Source organism: Schistocerca piceifrons, chromosome 3 (assembly GCF_021461385.2).
Source record: "Schistocerca piceifrons isolate TAMUIC-IGC-003096 chromosome 3, iqSchPice1.1, whole genome shotgun sequence".
NCBI classification, from domain to species: Eukaryota; Metazoa; Arthropoda; class Insecta; order Orthoptera; family Acrididae; genus Schistocerca; species Schistocerca piceifrons.
In genome coordinates this window covers 659,626,657-659,651,613 of record NC_060140.1, presented here as the reverse complement: position 1 = coordinate 659,651,613, position 24,957 = coordinate 659,626,657, and the positions used below count along the sequence as shown (strand labels likewise).

Sequence of the window (24,957 nt, the reverse complement as noted above, 5' to 3'; positions counted from 1 at the left end):
GATGAATGAATGTTCAATGCCTCTTCAAAATAGGAGTTCCTTGTGCACCGAATCACCTGCACAGGAGTACTCAAAACTGAATTGTATGTAGGAAAAGCGCCAGGATGCTGTACAATATTTTACTGTACTAACAAATGGGTGATACAGTGAAGGTACTTGGTAAAGGAAGGAATTTCAGTCCAAAAGTATCATCAAATGTAAATTAACCTAGTCTGTGGAGGACATTGCAGCTTTGCTCCCTTGAGAACTGGCAGATGAGATTTCCCATGAAACCTGTAAGTTACTTATCCAACTGCCTACAATAAAGATCACTGTCTCCAACAAACAACGAGTGGCACATGGCAAGCTGCAGCAGGGCAAGATAATTCTGCTAAATGACATGGGCAACCCAGTGGTCCTAATGCCATTTGTGGGCTACAACAAGATATTTTTGAACTGCCAAAGGATACCGACTGCAGACATATAGATGCTAACTCTACCAAAAGTTCAAAAAAAGATCATTCCCCTCATAGACGACCAAACTGGGTTACAGAAAGAACTTTATGAGTATCACAAACCTGCCAGCTGAAGATGAAAGCTGATGCATCAAGAATGACAATAACATTTGTTTATATCAGTGTCTGTCAACATCAACAGTAAAGAATTCAGTCGCTTTCCACAAATGGTAACCTGGGACTTATCTCACTGTCTATGACTGTCAAGGTGGACAAAAATTCTTAATTCAGTGGCAGCAAGGCCTCTCACTGAGGAACACACAAGACAGGATCTTGCTTCTTTCAGTACATCACACAGGAAATGAAATCTGAAGTAAAGGCTCTAAGCATGTATTCACACATACAGGGTGTCCCAGGAGGAATGGTCAACATTCAAGGATACAATAGGACTGACCACTGAAGCAAAAAAAGTCTAGTAAACATGGGCTCTAAGATGCACTGTTGAAGAGCTATGAGCATGTCTTCATCTTCAAATCTGTGACACACATCTCTTATCTTTTACTGTAAACTATTTGTTTTCCACATTTTGAGAGGCGGTCAGTATGAGCCAGAGCAGAGGAGAGATGTCCAGTAAACAAGGGTTCTAAAGTGCATACCTTAAGAGCTGTGAGCACTTGTTCATCTTTGCTACTGTGAAATGTATCTCTTCTATCAAACAAGTGTTCACAGCTCTCAAGATATGCAGGTTAGAGCCCATGTTTATTAGACATTTTTTTCCTTGTTTTTATCCATACTAACACTTCCAAAATATGGAAGCAAAGAGCTTGCAGTAGAAGAGATCTGTTCCACAGTATCAAAGATGAAATAGTGCATATAGCTCTTAAGGTATGCATTTTAGAGCCCATATTTATTAGACTTTTTGCTTTAAATGATCATTCTTGTCATACCCCTGAATAACAACCATTCCTCCTGGGACACCCTGTATATGGTGTACAAAACAGGAACACCCATGTTGCTGTAACATGCATGTTGGACCTGCTGAATCACTAAAAACAACTAATCACAAAATTTTACTGTCAAGATGGACATATCTGAAGAATGATGCATCAAACAGCCTTGTTGTTGTTGTGTTCTTCAGTCCCGAGACTAGTTAGATGCAGCTCTCCATGTTACTCTATCCTGTGCAAGCTTCTTCATCTCCAAGTACTTACTGCAACCTACATCCTTCTGAAACTGCTTAGTGTATTCATCTCTTGGTCTCCCTCTATGATTTTTACCCTCCACGCTGCCCTCCAATGCTTAATTTGTGATCCCTTGATGCCTCAGAACATGTCCTACCAACCGATCCCTTATTCTTGTCAAGTTGTGCCACAAACTCCTCTTCTCCCCAATTCTGTTCAATACCTCCTCATTAGTTATGTGATCTACCCATCTAATCTTCAGCATTCTTCTGTAGCACCACATGTTGAAAGCTTCTATTCTCTTCATGTCCAAACTATTTATCGTCCATGTTTCACTTCCATATGTGGCTATACTCCATACAAATACTTTCAGAAACGACTTCCTGATGTTTAAATCTATATTCGATGTTAACAAATTTCTCTTCTTCAGAAACGCTTTCCTTGCCATTGCCAGTCTACATTTTATATCCTCTCTACTTCGACCATCATCAGTTATTTTGCTCACCAAATAGAAAAACTCCTTTACTACTTTAAGTGTCTCATTTCCTAATCTAATTCCCTCAGCATCACCTGACTTAATTCGACTACATTCCATTATCGTCGCCCCTTTTGCTTTTGTTGATGTTCATCTTATACCCTCCTTTCAAGACACTGCCCATTCCGTTCAACTGCTCTTCCAAGTCCTTTGCTGTCTCTGACAGAATTACAATGTCATCGGCGAACCTCAAAGTTTTTATTTCTTCTCCATGGATTTTAATACCTACTCCGAATTTTTCTTTTGTTTCCTTAACTGCTTGCTCAATATACAGATTGAATAACATCGGGGAGAGGCTACAACCCTTTCTCACTCCCTTCCCAACCACTGCTTCCCTTTCATGCCCCTCGTCTCTTATAACTGCCATCTGGTTCCTGTACATATTGTAAATAGCCTTTTGCTCCCTGTTATTTTACCCCTGCCACCTGTAGAATTTGAAAGAGAGTATTCCAGTCAACATTGTCAAAAGCTTTCTCTAAGTCTACAAATGCTAGAAACGTAGGTTTGCCTTTCTTTAATCTTTCTTCTAAGATAAGTCGTAAGGTCAGTTTTGCCTCATGTGTTCCAACATTTCTACGGAATCCAAACTGATCTTCTCCGAGATCGGCTTCTACTAGTTTTTCCATTCGTCTGTAAAGAATTCATGTTAGTATTTTGCAGCTGTGGCTTATTAAACTGATTGTTCGGTAATTTTCACATCTGTCAACACCCGCTTTCTTTGGGATTGGAATTATTATATTCTTCTTGAAGTCTGAGGGTATTTCACCTGTTTCATACATCTTGCTCACCAAATGGTAGAGTTTTGTCAGGACTGGCTCTCCCAAGGCCATCAGTAGTTCTAATGGATGTTGTCTACTCCCGGGGCCTTGTTTCAACTCAGATCTTTCAGTGCTCTGTCAAACTCTTCACGCCGTATCGTATCTCCTGTTTCAAACAGCCTTATCAAAATAAAAAAATAAGCTTATTTATGGTTCGATCAAACAGCTGCTTGCCTTGTCACAGATGATTCAGCACTGTAGTAAAAAACAAGCCATTCATTTCTTATAGAATTGCTTCAATAAAATTAAGGCAGCACAAAGTAGGCAGCAATGATCACTCATGTCAGCTGAAGAAATGAGACACTTCACTAAAGAGTTTTGTTAAATATTGTTATACAAAGAAACACTCTATTACACTGAACCATTTAAATCTGTAAATTTTAGGAGATGGAGGAAAGTTGGCAGTCTTTCTCTGTCAAAGAAGTGCACAGGGACTCACTTCATTCTGCAGGAAAAGAAGATGGTTGTATTGGTTTGTACGGAATTTTTATTACCAGAATTTCACAAATTTTATTGAGAATTTATGACATCTGCTAATATTAGGGAAGTGTGCTATCATACTTATCAAAAATGATTAAGCAACAAGATAACTGTTACTTAGTGGGGATCAACAATGTCTCAGCATCTTGTGCATCATTAATTCTAATTCTGTCATCTTCAATTCAATTCTGTCAATTCAAACTATCTGGAAGCAAGTAGTTGGGTCTAGTACATGTGTGTCACCTGTAGCAAAATTTCTTTGATAGTTCACAATACATTTCACTGTTTTACATTTTTCTGTAACTTGTACGTTAAGAAAAAGAAGAAACAATATTAAAAGAATGCTATGTAATGTATAAAACAAGACAAAATCCATACAATAATTGCCAGTTCATCAATGTTAGGTGAGTTAAATACAAGTTGTCTTGCAACTCTCTCATCTTCATGCCAAATAAAGGCAGAAAGCGAAACTGAACAGCATTGTAAGAAATAATATAAAATATTAATTTTATTCATTTGCCACATCTTATCTTAATAATTTGTATTACCATAGTCCGTCAACTTTTCAAATTCAATTTTCTGAGAATGTCAGTTTTGGATTTAAAACATTTTGAGCTCCAAACACAAGTATATCATGATCAGTAATGGTACTATAACCCTCCTTTGGGGTATGCCTGAAGCAACTTTTATGCCTAACGATTTATGTCTGTCAAGAATGTATACGCTTCAATCAAATCACAGAGTATGAGTACGTCCAATATTGCTTAACCTTATACTCTGTTCATCAGGTAACTGGATAACATTGTATTGAACATTTCCTGAAGTCAATGGACATAAAAAGACATCTGGATACCATCTACTACCTTCTGGATCTTTCATTATCAATTCTCTGTTTCACCAATATTCTTCTGCACACTTGCTGGCACAGTTACACCTGTGATTACCCATTTCTTTTATATTAACATACTCAACTTTTTATTTTCATATTTTTTCCATTTATCAATGTATTTGTCTCTGTTGTAACAATTCTCTTCTGTAGTGATTTTCCTCCCTGAAGCATATTCACCCTCACCTTAACTGCATATGCCTGTTATTTTCCCTTGTCTCAACCATTTGACAAAGTTGGTGTTTTAGAGTTGTGTCACATATACCTTTAGTGAATCTCAAGAATATTCCACATATTTTGAAATTTTTCTTGGTGAGAACTGTGTGTGATCTTCAAACTTGCTGATTGAATTTCATAAGATGCATGGACTGTCTGTTCTTGAAATGCAACTTTATACCAGTTAAATGACATAAATATATGGTTTACCTGTATCATCTGTCTTGGAATAATCTCTTTCAATTTTTCGCACATTTTGCGTCCACAACTTACTGCTTTGGATATATGTACAATCGTACTGAGTTCATCCACGGCAACACCATTAAGCATTATTGTAAGCTGGAAAAAAAAAAAAAAAGGGTAATAGCACAGTTATTGTCATCAATTTTTAAAGCAACTGAATTTCTACTATTTATCATGACTGTGACATCTATTAACAACAAATACTACCATTCATCTGATTACACCACACACACGAGAGCTGCACAGTTTGTGGCATAATTTTCCACATGTAGTGATACTTATCTGTGTATGTGTCTTACACAGAAATGTCATCAACTTGACCCCATATTTTAACGAAGGGGGAGGGAAAACACATTTGCAAGACATCAGCCCCAGCAATTAATCCTGCATGAGATTTCATGCCATAATTCTAATAGTACCCAGTCATGACCTTCTGAAACTACAGCATTTAAACTTATAAGTGCACTGGTTGTTTGTCACTCGCTCCACCCCAGTGTAGCTGCCTAATGGCTGAGCATGAAGTACTTTACAGCAGAATGACAACCAAAGCCCTATTATTTGTGGGACGGTGAAGGCTAGGGAAGAAGAGGGTGGAGGTGGACACATGTGCCCAACGTGTTTTCGAAATCTTGTTCGAGAACAAGTTATCCTGCACAAAAAATAATACGTAATGTTAACCTCACACACTTATATATTTGGTATTATTTTAATAATTTGTTCATATTGATATTCTACAGCTATATATATGTCTCAAAATCAATTTGAATAAAACTAAGCAACTAAAGAATTATTATGGAATGTAATTGAATTATTATGGAATGTAATTAATGATTTTTGATTTACAATTTAATTGTGCCAATCACATTGAAGAATAGTGCATTTCCTGCAAATGTACTTCATTTTAACAGTGCCAGGTTTAAAATTCAAAGAAAAAACACAAAACAGCAATGTTAATAATTAAAGAATACTATGCTACTTCTTGAAGGACACACTCGTTCATTTCCATTTAAACTGCATTTGTGAATTACAACATAAAAATGTTCAAAGGAAAGAGATCACTGGCACCAGCTACAGTATACAGAATATAAGAAACCACACACTTTGACACCACAAACAAAACATGTTACCAATGTCAAAGCAGTATTTCACAAATCTCTCACTCACTCTCTTGTACAATACTTCGTGCTCAGGCATTGGGTGGTTACAGAAAGGTGGAGCAAATGATAAACAACCATTGCACTCGTAAGTTTAAAAGCTGTACTTTGAGCATAACTGCTTATTGTTAGAATTACAGCCCAAATTTTCACATGAGATTGCCTGCTGGGGCTGATATCTTGCAAGTGTGCTTTGTCCTCATTAAAATATAAGGTCAAGTTGGTGATGTTTCTGTATTAGAAGAAAATTTCCTCTATCATGTGAAATTTTAATTTAGTAATTGAAAAAATTAATGTTAACAACTGCTTGGTTTTATGAATATTCAATAGAAACTTTTATGAACCTAAGGGCAATATCATCAGAATGGAATTACATACTGGAACCAAACATAGTCACATTAAAATAAATTTTTTATTGAAAATTGTCGGTGTCCAGGATCATGACGTACCACAGCCATTGTCAGTATCAACTGAGCCACATTAAAACCCAACGTTAGAATGACACACAAATGCAAGCTAGACGTACCATGAGATCAATACAGTGAGGACATTTTTCTTACCTTTACCAGCTGTGATGGGACATATCCATGGTCTTCATAATCAAAACTTGCATAGCCTGATGATACAGATTTTAACTCATCATGAAAATCAACAATAATTTCATTTAATGGCAGAATAAACTGCATCATTACCCTGTTATTGTCAATATTTGTGGCTGTCTTTTGTATGCCTCTTCTTTCCATGCAAAGAGAAATAACGCTGCCAATAAAAGTATCTGGAACAAAAATTTTGAAAAGATAAGTCATATTTTGTAAAAGACACACTAATAAGGTAAACACTCCACCACTGCCGGTCCCAAGTCCGGGGCCTCATTTCGCAAGTGATGAGGAAGGAGGAGGGGGAGGAGTAACACCTCGTTAAAAAAAACCTGGGTCCATCTGGCTCCGGATGGTAGCACCCTGTAAGGGCCCCTGCCTAGGGTTACTAGGTGAAACCTGGTCAACGGTCTCAAAGGCGGAAGAGGAAGTTCAGATTCCCAATGGCGGAGAGAGTGGAAGAACTACCTCCAGGACCCACAATCTTGGTTGTACATTTTGTGGCCTTTGGGCCACACTCAAAATAACTTTCATCAATCATGGAAGTGCGTGATGTAAACTATTTTACCCCAGGTGGACGATCCACCGTACGCCAGTACGTCAGCAGACATTCGGATTCTGGGGAGTCTGCAACATTGCACAAAGACAAGTCGGAATGTCTTGGAATCTCATCCAAATTTCAATATAGGCAATCAACGTACCTAGCAACTTTCAATGCAAACTCATTGTTGAAAACTGGAAAACTAAAACATCTAACAAATACGCTGAAGAACCACAACATACTCATAACAGCCATTCAAGAAACACGATACATGGATACAGATACCTTCGATTCCGAAGGCTTTAGGATATACAAAGGGAAAGTGGGACCGAGAGTAATGAAAAATGTACCACATCTTGGGACAGCCTTTATAATCAACAAACAAATCTTGAACTCAATAGTTGGCTTTGATTCCAAATCAGAAAGAATCTCAAGTCTTACATTCACAAGCACAAACAAAATCTACACAATTATCAATGCACATGTCCCTATAAACGAGGATAACAGGAAAAACAAAGAAAAAGTGGAGGCCTTTTGGAATCATCTAGATGACATTATTCAGAAAATTCCAGATAAAAACATCATCATTTTTCTTGGAGATTTTAATGCACAGATTGGTAAAGAAAAAAGATATAAGAAAATAGTTGGAAACTATCCTGCACACAAGAGAACAAACAGAAATGGTGTGAGACTAAAAGAACTTTGCCAAGCACACAATTTAATTCTTAAATCCACAGCTTTCAAGAAACTACCACGAAAACAAAAGACATGGGTATCCCCAAATCCTAGCCTTGGGGAATTTCAACTTGATCATGTGGCAATCAAGAAGATTTCTAGCAAAGAAATCATGAACGTTAGGGTACTCAGGGGTGCAAACTTGGATTCAGACCATTACCGTTCTAAAATTAAGTTCAAAGTCATCCCAAACAGGAAACGCAGCATGAAACAAATTAAGGGTCAGAAGTATAGCACAGAAAAGATATTAAAATCAGATGAATTCACAAAAGCAACAGAAACCATTCAGACACAAAGCTGGGGGGATATCAAGGAAAACCTCATTAGTACAGCTGAACGGATAGCACCTAACAAAAAAAGTAAAAAAAACATGCCTGGTGGTCGCTGGAATGTGATGCCCTCATTGAAACAAGAAAACAGGCATGGCAAAATTGGCAATCACAGAAAACAGAAGAAAGTAGACTGAATTTCATTACAGTTAGAAAACTGGCAGATAAAAATATAAAAAGGATTAAGAAGACACATGAAAACAAAACTCTCCTCCAAATTGATGAAGAATTTGCTAAAAACAACACAAGGAGCTTTTACAGAACTTTCAAACAAAGGTTATCAAGATACAAAGCACCCACCCTCCAATTTCGAGATGTAAATGGGACCATCACTCACAACAACACGGAAAACTGCAAAATACTAGCAGTCTACTTTGAGAAACTCTTGAATTGTGAACCCATCCTTGAAAAATTTGAATCCATTCCAAACAACCGTGAGAAGCCGGATTCAGAACCACCGACGACTGAAGAACTACAGAAGGTCATTTCAGAACTTAAAAACAACAAGGCGTCCGGAGAAAATCAAATAGTGGCCGAACTATGGAAAAAGGCTGACAAAAATGCAGTTACATCCCTAAAGTGTGTTTTTGATCAAATCTGGAAAGAAGAAGAGATCCCCGCAGAATGGAGAACAGCTCTCATCCACCCTATCCACAAGAAAGGTTTGAAGACAGACCCCAACAATTACAGAGGAATATCGCTGCTGGATATAACGTACAAGATTCTTTCTAAAGTCCTTTTGAACAGGGCAGAGGCGCAAATGGATCTGCAAATCAGGGAATACCAGGGAGGTTTTAGAAAGGGTAGATCATGTTCGGAACAAATATTAAACCTCAAAAACATTATGGCAGACCAAAAATCAAGGGCAAAGACATACGTAATCTCCTTCATTGATTTCAAAAAAGCATATGATTTGATTGATAGAGAATCTCTGTTATCAGTCCTGGAAGAAATGGGTTTGGATACGAAAACAACTAATATAATAAAAGCGACCCTTACAAATACATTTTCGAAAGTTAAATTTATGGGCGAACTATCGGAACCCTTTGAAATAAAAACAGGAGTGCGACAGGGCGATGGGCGCTTGAGAAAGTAGTCAGAGAATGGAACACATATATTAAGAGTGGTATAAGACTGGGTTGCAAAAAGAAGAACCTTAAAGTAAATTGCATTGCTTTTGCAGATGATATGGCCCTGTTTGCTGAAACAATGGAAGAAGCACGGGAGCAAATCCTTGAACTAAAGAAACAAGCAGCTAAAATTGGTCTTAACATCTCCTCTGAAAAAACTAAGATATTGACAAACATCAAGCACTCATGTAAATACCTCAAAGTTCAAGAACAGAAGATTGAAATAGTAAAAGAATTCAAATATCTCGGAGAATGGATTACTTGGAATGCTGGGGAAAGCAAAGCAATGGAATCCAGAAAAAATAAACTTGAATTGGCCTTCCAACTAACAAAAAATACATACAACAAAAAATCCCTTTCATGGGGGTCCAAAATTACACATTACAAGACAGTGGTTAAGCCAGAAGCACTGTATGCAGCAGAAACACTTAACATGAATTTCAAAGGCCAAATGGAGAAACTTGAGGTAAAGGAAAGAAAAATTTTAAGAAAAATCATTGGACCAAAATTTCAAGACAATAAGATTATATACATCAAAAATGAAACTCTCTACAAGAAAATTGAAAAACTTTCAGATTCTACGCGAAAAAGGAGAATAAATTTTTATGGTCATCTTCTCAGAATGAATTCCAACAGATTAACTAAACAAATCTTTGACTTCTTCCGTAACTGAAACACGAAGCCCAACTGGTTTAAAGAAACTGAGGAAGACCTAGTGGAATTAAATATTTCAGAAAATTCACTTATTGATCGAACTGCTAAATTAATTACTAAAGATGAAAACATAAGGTTCCAAGACAAATCCACACAAAAGTCCAAATCCTTCATCTCGGAAGAAGAGAGGAGAAGAAGATCAGAAAGAATGAAGAAATACTGGGCCCTAAGAAAAGAACAACGCACAAAGAAATGATTGATCCAGCGTACCCCAAAGAGGGTGCAACGAAAGAAGAAGAAGGTAAACACTAAAAACACAGGGTGATTATAATTAAAGTTAAACTTTCAAACCGCTGTAGAAATAACACCACTGGTCATAATGATGTCAAATTGCAACAGAATATAATTGGAGAAGGGGATACACGTATGGCAATAGCAACAAAACGTAGCAATAGATGGTACTGTAAGCGTCATAATTTAATAGTGGTCGACTACAAATAACAAATGAATCATACAACATTGCCTAAGGTGTACATCTGACGTTAAACAAATTGTACTACTCAGTGTTCATGGGTGTACAGGTGTGATACTATTGGTTATGTAAGCCCATCCACCACAGCAATGTCGTATCACATGGGATGGGAAAAATCAGTTTTTAATTGTCCTGAGGCCAAGAACTGCATAAAAAGCATCACTCACATCAGTTTTTAATTGTCCTGCGGCCAAATACTGCATAAAAAGCATCAATCACATCGATTTTCAATTGTCCTGAGGCCAAAAACCGCGTAAAAAGAACCAATCAAAATCATATCAGATTATTAATTTCTGTGTGACTTTCGCAAAACATGTTCAATATGCTGTCCCCCATTTTCTGGAACAAGTTGAAATTGAGAAACAGCATGTTCCACATCTTATCAAAGTGTTTCCAGGGTCACATTCAGAATGTGTTGCGCAATGTATGCCGTCAATGCATCTAAGTTTGCAATCAGAAAACACAACATCTTTCAGATAGCCCCACAGCCAGAAGTCACACAGATTAAGATCAGGTGATCGGGATGGCCAGACTGTAGGGAAATGGTGGCTGACAATTCTAGCATTTCCGAAATGCTTTACTGGATTTGCAATGTGCAGAGTTGGGCCATCTTGCATAAAAACGATCCCATCCACACATCCATGCTGCTGGAGAATTGGAATGACATGGTTGTGCAAAAAGACACTCATAGTGCTTATCAGTGACAGTACAGGTAACATGACCGGAAGCACCTGTCTCTTTGAAAAAATATGGCCATATGATAAACGATGCTGTAAACCCGCACCACTTTCCTTTTCAGGATGGAGTGGTACTGGTTGATTTGTGTGTGGATTTTTCATTGCCCATATTCAACAATTCTGAGTATTTACATATCCTGTCAGATGGAAGTGTGCTTTGTCTGTCCACAAAATCTTCCACGGCCAATCATTGCCCACTTCCCTGCAAGCAAGAAATTCTAAAGCAAGGGTCTCTCTTGCTGGCAGGTCAACGGGGAGTAACTCGTGCACGTTGGTAATTTTGAATGGATAGCAAAGAAGGATGTTTTGTAGCATTTTGTGCACTTTGCTCACAGGTATGTCCAACGTTCTGGCACTTCTCCATGCACTACATGTGTGCACACCACCACTCGTCTCCTCCTGCATTGCTGTGGCCACTGCTTCCACCAATGTTGAATCAATTCGTTTCCTCCCTCTACCAGGTTGTACACTAAAAGAACCTGTCTTTTCAGATTTCTGAATCATTTTCTCCAGACCCAAGGCAGTCATTGGACCAACATCTTTTTTCAAACTCTTCAGTGTCCGGAACTTCTACAGAGCGATGTGTGCACAGTCATCATTCTTGTAATACAGCTTTACAAGCAGAGCATGATCCTGCATTGAGACAGTCATGGCAAATGTCGCAGATGCAAAGGAGGATAAGTTGTGTACCCAGTGTGTTTATACCAACTTCAATGAGTCGTATGCATGACAGGTGTTTTCATTTATGTATTCTGACACATACAGCACCATCTATTAATCAATTTTCACACAATTTTTTCCTTCTGCCATACGTTTTCCCCCATCTCCGATAATGTTCCGTAGCAATTTGACGTCATTCTGACCAGTGGTGTTATTTCTACAGCGTTTTGAAAGTTGCGGAAAGGGATCCATTTGAACTAAAACCATTTGTGCTCATATTATATGATAAAGGATGTCTCAATGTTCACAAAAAATAAATATTAGCACTCAAATTTATAATGGATGTAGTGTGACAATAAAATTTCATAAGAATTAATAATAAAAACTCTGCTGAAGATACAGTTTCAAAAGACAAAATGGTAAAGTTTCAAAAGACAAAATCAAAGAAATTGAACTAGATGCTGTGCTTGATTTCCTGTACAGCGGTGTCAACTCAGTAAAAAAACACAAATTAATGCATAGTACTGCACTATATGGGATGAACCAGAACTCGACTGACAAACTTTCGGAGGTTCTTTAGGGATACCTCCTCAGTATTTTCATATAAGGGGCCCGTGGCCTCTCGTGGCTCGTTACAGAGTAATAATGCGATTGTGATTTATTCGGTTTGTTCCCACAATCACCCTTGTTTCTGTGATAATACCTTCACAATAATGAAGAAGCCTGTAATATGCATGTACAACAAACAAAACAGAGTAATGCAACAACCCTTAGATGTAACACTATACTTTGATGCACCTGCCATCACTGTGGGAACAGTTCAGCATAGCATGATTGGGCTGCTCTTCCATAAATTCTATGAGTCCATACATAAGGTGCATATGGGCTAACTCTTCGTCAGTAAACCTATCTATACAGCTGTGCATCACTGCTGATGTACAACATAAACTGTCAGAAAAACAAACCTAAGACAGAACCAAGCAGTACTGAAGGCGAAGAGCAAAATGGGTATTACTTTTGTAACAGCAAGTACTCTGACAAGGCACAAAGTGCATACCATTGACATTTGCACCGTTTTCAGTCCAATACAGATACAAGGCTATCTGGGACAACACATAAAATAAAAACTCTTAACAAGCCACCAGAGACCATGGGTCACTTATACCAAAATACTCAGAAGGTATTCCTCAACAATTTCTGAAAGAAGTTTGTCGGTGGAGTTCTGTACTAAACAAAGTAGAGCTTGTGGATGCTGGTGGACATATTGCATCAGGTGTATCAATCAAGCCCTTATATTACTTACGTTGAGTTATACATTTCTTTTTTTCCTTAGTTCAATTCAGTACAATTTTATTAGTTAACTTTCCCGCCCTCTAATCTTCAGCATTCTTCTAAAGCTCCATACTTCAAATGCTTCTATTCTTTTCTTTTCTATACTCTTTATTGGATATATTTTACTTCTGAAAGAGGCAACATTCCACACAAATACTTTCAGGAAAGATTTCTTAAGTCTCAGATGTAGTTCTTACTGCAGCAATGGAATATGTGATAAAATATGCAATGTGACTTGCATTATGACACAGAAGTCACCTACAATGGTGGAGCATGTGGAAACAATTTAACTTGTTCAATCTTGCATGACAGCGATAAAACATTGATATGATTTTCTGTTGTATCAACCAGTGCAACATGAAATGCTGATTGATTCACACAACTGTATCACACAATGCAAGAGAAGGGAAATTTCATGTCATCTGATGTGTCTAAAAAAACCGTTTTATGTGGATGAAGCAATGCTGCATCTGTCTCCATTTACTTACTGGACAAAACAAAAATTTAAAAATCACTGATTTGGTATTCACTCATGTTCTCCGCTTCGCAATCTTTTTCATTCAATTTTGAGGAAACCATTCAGTGAAAAATTGATTTTTTTGCATCTTATAGTCTAACATTACAACTTGATAATGAACTGGTTTACTTTCTATTATTGTCCATAGTTATTGTGATACTTCGAAATTAAGCAAACCACAGCACATATTTAGAAAAGTTTGCAATAAAAAATGTAGTCGCCAGCCACTTCACATATGATGCATTTTAGGTCATACAGTGTGGCATACCAAATGTCACTAACAAATCGAAATTGTTTCTACCACTGGAAGGAGAGCTATACCTCTTTCCAGTCACAAGTAAAAACACGACGTATTTGGAAGTTGTCCACGATGAGGATGCACTGACGTGCCACATACAAGGCTATTGCCGCCTGTTGTGTCTTGTTATTTGTCATATTACTTCTGTGGGAACACGAATGTGCAGAATGAAGTTTTCACTCTGCAATGGAGTGTGTGCCGATATGAAACTTCTTGGTATATCAAAACTGTGTGCCTGACTGAGACTGAAACTCAGGACCTTTGCCTTTCACCGGGAAGTGCTCTACTGACTGAGCTACCCAAGCACAGCTCATGGCCTGCCCTCACAGCTTTACTTTCACCACTACCTCATCTCCTACCTCCCAAACTTCACATAAGCTCTTCTGCAAAACTTGCATGACTAGTACTCCAGCAAGAAGCAGAACTGTGGAGATGTGGATTAGCCACAGCCTGGAGGATGTTTCCAGAATGAACTTTTCACTCTGCAGCAGTGTGTGCAATGATATCAAACTTTCTGGAAGATTAAAACCGTGTGCTGGACTGAGACTTCAACTCGGGCTCTTTGCCTTTTGCAGGCAAGTTCTAACAATAATGTCGCATGGGTAACTGTTGCACATTATTGCACATATGACATTTACTGTAATGTGTCGTATGGCAAATTGTATTGCCTCAATGACAACTGTGCCTTTAATTTATATTAGTCATTAACAAATTCCTCTTCTTCAGAAATGCTTTTCTTGCTATTGCCAATCTGTGTTTATATCCTCTGTTCTTCAGCCATAATTTGTTAGTAAAATTCATATAGCACTTTGTGTGCTTCATTTAATAATCTAATTCCATTTTATTATCCTTGTTTACTTTTGTTGATGTTCATCTCACAGCCTCTTTTCCAAGATACCATCAATTCCATTTTACTTATATTCCAAGTCCTTTGCTCTCTTCAACAGAATTACAATGTGATCCACAAACTTTTAAAGCTTTTACTTATTCTCCCCTAACTTTTATTATATTTCCACATTTCTCCTCAGTTTTCTTTACTGCCTGCTCAGTGTACTGATTCAATAACCTCTGAGATAGGCAACAACACTGTCTCATCCATTTCTCAAATACCTCCCCCCTTACATTTCATTCAACTCCTATAGCTCCATCTGGTTTCTGCAAAAGTTGTAGATAACCTTTAACTCCCTGTATTTTATCCCTTCTACCTTCAGAATTTCGGAGTGTAGTCCAGTTACTATTGTCAAAGATTTCTATAAATCTATTAATCTTATCCTCCCCCCCCCCATGAACCATGGACCTTGCCGTTGGTGGGGAGGCTTGCGTGCCTCAGCGATACAGATGGCCGTACCGTAGGTGCGACCATAACGGAGGGGTATCTGTTGAGAGGCCAGACAAACATGTGGTTCCTGAAGAGGGGCAGCAGACTTTTCAGTAGTTGCAGGGGCAACAGTCTGGATGATTGACTGATCTGGCCTTGTAACATTAACCAAAACGGCCTTGCTGTGCTGGTACTGTGAACGGCTGAAAGCAAGGGGAAACTACAGCCGTAATTTTTCCTGAGGGCATGCAGCTTTACTGTATGGTTAAATGATGATGGCGTCCTCTTGGGTAAAATATTCCGGAGGTAAAATAGTCCCCCATTCGGGTCTCTGGGTGGGGACTACTCAAGAGGACGTCATTATCAGGAGAAAGAAAACTGGTGTTCTACGGGTCGGAGTGTGGAATGTCAGATCCCTTAATTGGGCAGGTAGGTTAGAAAATTTAAAAAGGGAAATGGATAAGTTAAAGTTAGATATAGTGGGAATTAGTGAAGTTCGGTGGCAGGAGGAACAAGACTTTTGGTCAGGTGAATACAGGGTTATAAATACAAAATCAAACAGGGGTAATGCAGGAGTAGGTTTAATAATGAATAAAAATAGGACTGCAGGTAAGCTACTACAAACAGCATAGTGAACGCATTATTGTGGCCAAGATAGACACGGAGCCCATGCCTACTACATTAGTACAAGTTTATATGCCAACTAGCTCTGCAGATGATGAAGAAATTGATGAAATGTATGATGAGATAAAAGAAATTATTGAGGTAGTGAGGGGAGACGAAAATTTAATAGTCATGGGTGACTGAAATTCGAGAGTAGGAAAAGGGAAAGAAGGAAACATAGTAGGTGAATATGGATTGGGGGTAAGAAATGAAAGAGGAAGCCGTCTGGTAGAATTTTGCACAGAGCATAACTTAATCATAGCTAACACTTGGTTCAAGAATCATAAAAGAAGGTTGTGTACATGGAAGAATCCTGGAGATACTGACAGGTATCAGATAGATTATATAATGGTAAGACAGAGATTTAGGAGCCAGGTTTTAAATTGTAGGACATTTCCAGAGGCAGATGTGGACTCTGATCACAATCTATTGGTTATGACCTGTAGATTAAAACTGAAGAAACTGCAAAAAGGTGGCAATTTAAGGAGATGGGACCTGGATAAACTGAAAGAACCAGAGGTTGTACAGAGTTTCAGGGAGAGCATAAGGGAACAATTGACAGGAATGGGGGAAAGAAATACAGTAGAAGAAGAATGGGTAGCTCTGAGGGATGAAGTAGTGAAGGCAGCAGACGATCAAGTAGGTAAAAAGACGAGGACTAGTAGAAATCCTTGGGTAACAGAAGAAATATTGTATTTAATTGATGAAAGGAGAAAATATAAAAATGCAGTAAATGAAGCAGGCAAAAAGGAATACAAACGTCTCAAAAATGAGATCAACAGGAAGTGCAAAATGGCTAAGCAGGGATGGCTAGAGGACAAATGTAAGGATGTAGAGGCTTGTCTCACTAGGGGTAAGATAGATACTGCCTACAGGAAAATTAAAGAGACTTTTGGATAAAAGAGAGCCACTTGTATGAAAATCAAGAGCTCAGATGGAAACCCAGTGCTAAGCAAAGAAGGGAAAGCAGAAAGATGGAAGGAGTATATAGAGGGTCTATACAAGGGTGATGTACTTGAGGACAATATTATGAAAATGGAAGAGGATGTAGATGAAGATGAAATGGGAGATACGATACTGCGGGAAGAGTTTGACAGAGCACTGAAAGATCTGAGTCGAAACAAGGCTCCGGCAGTAGACAACATTCCATTAGGACTACTGGCGGCCTTGGGAGAGCCAGTCCTGACAAAACTCTACCATCTGGTGAGCAAGATGTATGAGACAGGTGAAATACCTTCAGACTTCAAGAAGAATATAATAATTGCAATCCTAAATCTAGGTGTTGACAGATGTGAAAATTACTGAACTATCAGTTTAATAAGTCACAGCTGCAAAATACTAACGCAAATTCTTTACAGACGAATGGAAAAACTGGTAGAAGCCGACCTCGGTGAAGATCAGTTTGGATTCCGTACAAATGTTGGAACACGTGAGGCAATACTGACCTTACGACTTATCTTAGAAGAAAGATTAAGGAAAGACAAACCTACATTTCTAGCATTTGTAGACTTAGAGAAAGCTTTAGACAATGTTGACTGGAATACTCTCTTTCAAATTTTAAAGGTGGCAGGGGTAAAATAACAGGGAGCGAAAGGCTATTTACAATTTGTACAGAAACCAAATGGCAGTTATAAGAGACGAGGGGCATGAAAGGGAAGCAGTGGTTGGGAAGGGAGTGGGACAGGGTTGTAGCCTCTCCCCGATATTATTCAATCTGTATATTGAGCAAGCAGTAAAGGAAACAAAAGAAAAATTCGGAGTAGGTATTAAAATCCATGGAGAAGAAATAAAAACTTTGAGGTTCGCCGATGACATTGTAATTCTGTCAGAGACAGCAAAGGACTTGGAAGAGCAGTTGAACGGAATGAACAGTGTCTTGAAAGGAGGGTACAAGATGAACATCAACAAAAGCAAAAAGGGCGACGATAATGGAATGTAGTCAAATTAAGTCAGGTGATGCTGAGGGAATTAGATTAGGAAATGAGACAAAGTAGTAAAGGAGTTTTCCTATTTGGGGAGCAAAATACCTGATGATGGTTGAAGTAGAGAGGATATAAAATGTAGACTGGCAATGGCAAGGAAAGCGTTTCTGAAGAAGAGAAATTTACTAACATCGAGTATAGATTTAAGTGTCAGGAAGTCATTTCTGAAAGTATTTGTATGGAGTGTAGCCATGTATGCAAATGAAACATGGACGATAAATAGTTTGGACAAGAAGAGAATAGAAGCTTTCAACATGTGGTGCTACAGAAGAATGCTGAAGATTAGATGGGTAGATCACATGACTCATGATGAGGTATTGAATAGAATTGGGGAGAAGAGGAGTTTGTGGCACAACTTGACAAGAAGAAGGGATCAGTTGGTAGGACATGTTCTGAGGCATCAAGGGATCACAAGTTTAGCATTGGAGGGCAGCGTGGGCGGTAAAAATCGTAGAGGGAGACCAAGAGATGAATACACTAAGCAGATTCAGAAGGAAGTAGGTTGCAGTAAGTACTGGGAGATGAAGAAGCTTGCACAGGATAGATTAGCATGGAGAGCTGCATCAAACCAGTCTCAGGACTGAAGGCCACAACAATAACATTAATCTTATAAATGTAGCTTCCCCCTTTTTTTAATCTACCTTCTGAGATAAGTTGTAGAATCAGTGTGCAATGCCTCATGTGTTCTAGACTTCCCTTGAACCCAACAATTTTACGTGACCTCTGCTTCCATTCTTCTGTAAATAATTTGTTTGTTCTTCAACCATGCCTTATTACACTGATAGTTATGTCATATTCTTGTCTTCCTTCTTTTGAACTAGGATTATTACATTTTCCTTGAAGTCTTATTGTATTTCACATCTCATGTATCTAGAATAAAACGTGGAATAATTTTGTCATGATACGTTCCTCCAAACCTCAATAATATGGGGGCATGTCATCTACTGCAGGTGACAGATTTCAATTTAGTTTGTCCAGTTGAAAGGTGACAGGCCCTTCTGGCCCCTCCACTCTCATTGGAAAACCCAGCAGTTCCTTTCCCTTTCGTTTTAGTAATTCAATATGCAAATAGAACATAACTTACATGTTGTCATTTTGTATCTTTTATGGAGCACGAGGTACGAATTCCATCAATGAGGGGATTTTTCTTAATACTATGTTTCACCTTCATACACCGTGGTTGCATTCAGCCGAGGCAGGGTGGCTGGGGATTGCGTCAGTATGGCAAGTCAGTAACTTTCCCAGAAGGAAGTGAGGACAAAATGTAAAAGTGCTGAAGGGCCTCAAAGTCACAGTCAATCTTTTAAGTCGCCGTCAGGTTGCCCCTGCTCTGCATCAGCCAAATCGCTTTACTGCTTGCTCTCTTGTGTTGCTAGAAGCCTTGTTTTGTAGCCGTGCAGCGGATGCTGGGCTATGGTGCCTGCACTGCTTCAGGTATTAGAATTTCCAGCAATTGCCAACTGGCTCTGTGGTACACCTGCTGGACAGGCACTGCACATACACCAACAAATTTACACATCTAGTCATTTCACCCCACGCTTGAATTGTCCCTACGTGGACTTGGTGGGGCCCTTGACTGGTCGGCGGACTGCAATGTCTGTCCAAATTTAAAGTAGCCTTTCAGTCTTGGTGGGCGCCTTGAGATTGGTGCATGGTGTTTTTCTGTTGTAGTGGAAGCAGAGAGCATCTGTCTTGGAGTCATGATTGGTGCTAGTTTCATTGCTATGCCAGGACTGTCAATTTTCGAGAGCAACGGGATGCATATCTGTGTTGTGGTGAAATAGAGGTCAGGGCACTCGCTTCTGGGCAATTGGAGAGTAAAGTCGCTTATCTCTTCTGCATGGGGTGCTATCCAAAATTTTTGGGACTGGTGCTGCCATCTGTTGAAAAGCTTACCTTTGGACTAATGGTCACCATCACCTTCGAAGTAGTTCCCATCCGCACGTACCCACTGGTCCCAGTGTTTCTGCCACTGGTCAAACGTTTTCTGGAAGTCCTGTTCTTTGAGGGTGTTTATCATTGCCAGCGATGCCTCTTGAATCCCCTCTAGAGTGTCGAACCGATGACCTTTTAACTTGAGTTTCAGTTTTGGGAATAGTGCAAAGTCACAAGGTGCCAAATCTGGCGAGTACGGTGGGTGGGGTACAACCGCCATGTTGTTTTTTGCCAAAAAGGTCCTGGTGAGCAAGGACATGTGACAGGGTGCATTGTCGTGATGCAGCAGCCAGTTCCATTGATTCCAAAGTTTGGGCCGTTGTCACTGCACGTTTTCACGGAGCTGACGCAAAACATCACAGTAATATGCAGAATTCACTGTTTGGTTGGGTGGAACAAATTCTTTGTGCACAATTCCCTTGGTATCAAAGAAAACGATGATCATGCTCTTTACTTTGCTCTTCACCTGTCTTGCTTTTTTAGGTCTTGGAGAGCCTGGGCTCTCCCACTCACATACACACATGTACCGCTCATGCTCTGTCCCCCAAACATTTGTTGAATCATTGAAAGGGTCTCCATAGCACTTTACCTGAGATTTGCACAGAATTTGATACACATGTGCTATTCTGTTCACAGACCCATCGTAAAATCACCACACACCAAACACAGAGTATTATGGAAATCACTGTGGACACGCAACATGTCCTCCCAGCTGAATGCCACTCCGTACACTGAGTCATCAGATATGCAGCTTTCGCTACCTAGCAGTGCAAAGATCTACTACTCCTACTTTCCAGAGGGCAGCACCAGTCCCGAAAATTTTGGATTCCACCTCGTATCCATGGAGAAATTCATGCAGAGTTGAGCTAGTTTGGACTTCTGGTCAAAAATTAACTTTTCAAGTGGCCTTGAATTAATTGTGCTCCACTCCGGAGTATGGCAGACGGGACACTGGGCAGGTGACAACTCTTGCAGCTTCGACATCATCACCATACACCTGTCAGTTCACGTCATACGTCTGCAGTTTTTGCTATAACTTCAAATTGAACAAATACTTTTCAAGGGAGACGCAATACATGAAAGTCACAGATCAAGTAGACAGAGTAAGACGTGTGTACACTTAAACAGTCAAATCATAACTGAGTCCAAGTCCAGCGGCCGCTGGCTGGCTGACCGCTTAGGTGGCACTGCTGCTGCATGGCTGGCAGACAGTGCCGCATGTAGAGGACGCGCGTAACTGCGCGGCGTCACTTTGAAAGATCGGCGAGTCACAACAGTTTTGGTGAAGTGTTGCAGCACTAGCAGATAGGGAATTCCGAGCTACATTTCCACCACCATGTTGCCATCTGCAGTAGCTGCAGTCAGTGCCCCTATGTTTGCATGCAAACCCATGTCTTTTCTACGTGAGGTCAGTCACCATTTTGTGTTAGGTGAATTCCACATTAGTATTAGTGGTCCTCGGTTCACAGTAGCATCCATGGCACATCTGCTGTAGTCCAACTAGGAACACAGGCATATATTGTTAGCAAACTATCATCAAATCTTGTTTATGTTCATGATTTTAGTACAATCTGCCACTCTAATATTCTGGGTCGAGATCCAAGTATCAGTTTTGTCCTTATGGAAACAAATCTATTTGTTCTAGTTTAGCACATTGTCTTATTGATTCATGTTTATCAGTTAACTTCCTTTTCCAGCTCACATAATTTCTTTAACAGTTGTATCGATGAGAAATTAGCTACCTCATTTGTACATGTGTGAGGACCAAAGTAAATTAGCATTCATTAACCCTTGTGCCACAGTATTAATATGCATCCTGTTGAGGGTGGTGGATATCAGAATTCTTCTCTTTTGATAGTGGTGAATGTAAATCAGTCAGCCTGAAACAGGACCCACCATACTTTCATAGTGCTCGTCAAATTCTTCTTGCAGTATTATTTCTCCACTCTTATCTTCATCAAATTTCTTTCCTTTTTATAGCACTTCTAGATACCAGTACTCTTCCATCTTTCAGTCTTTTGCTTTTTAGTGGCTTACCATCCGAGTTCTTGATATTTATACAGCTGCTTCGCTTTTCTGCAAATGTTTCTTTGATAGATCTATCTTTCTCATAGTCATGCATGCTTCTACAGCTTGCAGCGTTCTTGCTTTGCCATTTAGTGCTTACTGTTAATCTCATTTATAGACATCCGTATTTCCTATTGTTTGCTTCTTTTGTGCATTTTATACTTTCTCCTGTTGTTAGTTAAATTTAATATCTCTTGTGATAGCCAATGACTTCTACTAGACATTGTCTTTTTGCCTATTTGATCCTTTGCTGCTTTTTGTATTTCATCTCTCAAAGCTACCTATTCAACCTCTATTGTATTACTTTTCCCTGTTTCAGTCAAACATTGCTTAAGGGTGTGTTCACATTGTGCATTGAGCCAATACACGTCAGGTTGGCCCAAGAAGTGCAGAACCGAGTTGTGACGTGCCGGAGAATCAAACCTATTGTTTTGCATTGTGGTGTTTACACTGGCAGCCATGTTGCAACGGTACAGCAAGAGGCAGGCCACACTGGCGGAATATTTAATATTGCTGGCATGAGCCAGTGGCCGGCGTAAGCCATTATGCAATTCGTCAGCTTCTACAATACACATATCAGGTGTCTCCTGTCTCCCTTCCATCAGAAATGTCACTACACATTTTTTTTTTCTTTTTCCTTTTTTGTGTTAAAGAAGAAGTTCCTTCACATTTCACAATCAGTGAGGAAATATTACAAGTATTCTATGACACATACAAAGTCAGTGAGTCCACCTACATTTACCTCCTCCATCTATTTTCGTACATCTGTAACGATGGGGAACTAAAGAGTGACATCTTTTTACAAATTTTTATTACTGTTCAAATTAAAATAGTGAAATTAAAATGGAAACAAGACATGGCAAAACCAGGTCAGGTGATCCAGGGAAAGGTCCACTGAAAAGAAGTTCCACTTGGCCTTGGTTTCATCACAATTTCTTCAAAGCTACCTTAATTCCAAGAGATATGCACAGTTCCTCATCAGTACAAATAAACCCAATGAGGCAAATAGCATTACTTCAAGAATTTTTGCCTATCACCGTGTGTCACAAGACAGTCGGATGAACCATTGCAGCTGTTATCCACTGCATCATTAAAGGGAGGGAGGGGGGGGGGGGGGGCGGAACAGTGGGAAAAATATTGAATTTGAAAATGGACAAAATACTTTTGATGAAAGCACATCAAGACACTAGAAGAGACGATGATGCTAATTACTTCCTGATATGTCTCAGGTCTTGAATGTTCTGCAGCCCATACTGAAATGTATGATGATTCATTGTATAATACAAATAAAATCTTTCAAGAATATTTTTACTTCTTTATGTAAAGTAAAAAATTGTCCTAAATGTCTGTTACTACACGTGGAATGAGTCCATAACCTCCTATTCTTTTGTGCTCAAAATCTCGATGAGTCACTGCACAGTGAAAACAATAAAAATAAAGTAATGAAGTCAGTTTTGTATATGATAGAACAACCTCGATACCAACAAGATATTAAATCCTAAACTACCTTTCTTCTTCCTGCTAAAATAGAAAAATCAAAACTGAAACATCTTAGGGATGGAGATGAAATGTAGTTATTTACAACTTGTGTTGCTATGCTTCCACAGAAACCCAAAAGTGAAAATTTCAGAATGGAACTTCAGCACATTAGTGAACTTATACATAGAAACATTTGTAACTATCATTCTATTTTTTGGCCTCTGCTGTTTTACTTCTCCAACGAGGAAGCAATTAAGTAGAATTTCGCAAGATTTTAATATAGTCCATTTACTACTTCTGAATATGAAATGTACATTCTACTAACTGTAGGATGTTGGCAACAAACAATTGCTCACCAATTATAATGTCAATTGTGGCCTACCATAGCCAGAGTAATCGATCATCATCGACGGAAAAACAAGTATTTATTTGGAGTTTTCTGGACACGGATCATTAAAATAGCACGAGAGACCGATAATAGGCCTGCACTGACCACCAGTAGTTCATTTTTTCTTCCTTGCTGTGTTTGACACAAGCTAACAACAGACGAAATCGGTAGGCTCGCAATCACAGCACTGATTCCACTCCATAATTCACATTTACTTTTGAATGGAGACAGATATCAGCAACACTACTACTTCAAAAACTGTTTTCTAGCTTTAGCTATATTTCACTCATACCATATGATCTAAAACATATCTAACAGTAAACTACTTGCTAATCAAACTTTTCCCAAAAAGATTTGTAAATCATGTGCATGTATTTGACAAATAGTGTCATTTTACAACTGTTACGAATTATGAAAAGGTAAATAGTTTATTTATTAAGAAGCTAAAATGCTGCACCACCACACATATAAAACTCAGACTATTTTAACTGCATACTTTCTTCAAGATTTATTGATAAACGTTACAGAACTAAAAAATCGCACAAAACGAAAATTAGGGGTTTTCTTTTCTCACAAAGGAAAGTAAAGCTTTTAAGGAAAAAGTAAGTTCATCAAACTATGTGGCAGTCTTAGATACTGTCAAGAGTTTTTACAATGTGAAAATCAGAAAAGTGGATTTTTGCCCTTTCTGCCATCCCAGCCTGGCGTGCAGTCACTATGATTACATCATGCAAAATATCTTCTGAAAGACAAAAACCGAAATTTGGAAACTGTTTTTCACTGTCGTGTTTACATTTTAAGGTCTGAATTGCATTTGGTAGCCCAGTTAAGTATTACATCTGGAGAACAACTGTTCCAGTTTGTGATTTAGTCAACACAATTGCTATTTCTCTTCTCTTCATTTAAGTGTTAGAGGTAGACAGCTTCACACTCAGTGTAATAGTTCTGCTTTTCCTTCACTGCACAATAAGTCACTCCTATATATTAGCCGAATATTTTGAAAACAAGATGTAACCTGACAACCTAAGCATGTTTTAAAAAAGAGTTGTGCGTTTACATGAGAGCAAAAATTCATACAGCTAGAAATGTATTTCCAGAATTGAGTTTTGGGGGGGGG

The 24,957-nt window shown here is 38.8% G+C and overlaps 1 protein-coding gene across 3 annotated transcripts in view; it reads right to left on the bottom strand.

The window, feature by feature from the left end:
- Positions 1 to 24,957, bottom strand: part of LOC124787804 (translation factor GUF1 homolog, mitochondrial) — a 141,645-nt gene that overhangs the window by 14,866 nt on the left and 101,822 nt on the right. For all 3 annotated transcript variants that reach the window (XM_047254727.1, XM_047254726.1, XM_047254728.1), the window contains exons 7-8: positions 6,508 to 6,722; positions 4,761 to 4,889 (exon numbers count right to left, since the gene is read on the bottom strand). In XM_047254727.1, the coding sequence (XP_047110683.1) occupies positions 4,761 to 4,889; positions 6,508 to 6,722 (344 nt within the window). The remainder of the gene's footprint in view (positions 1 to 4,760; positions 4,890 to 6,507; positions 6,723 to 24,957) is intronic.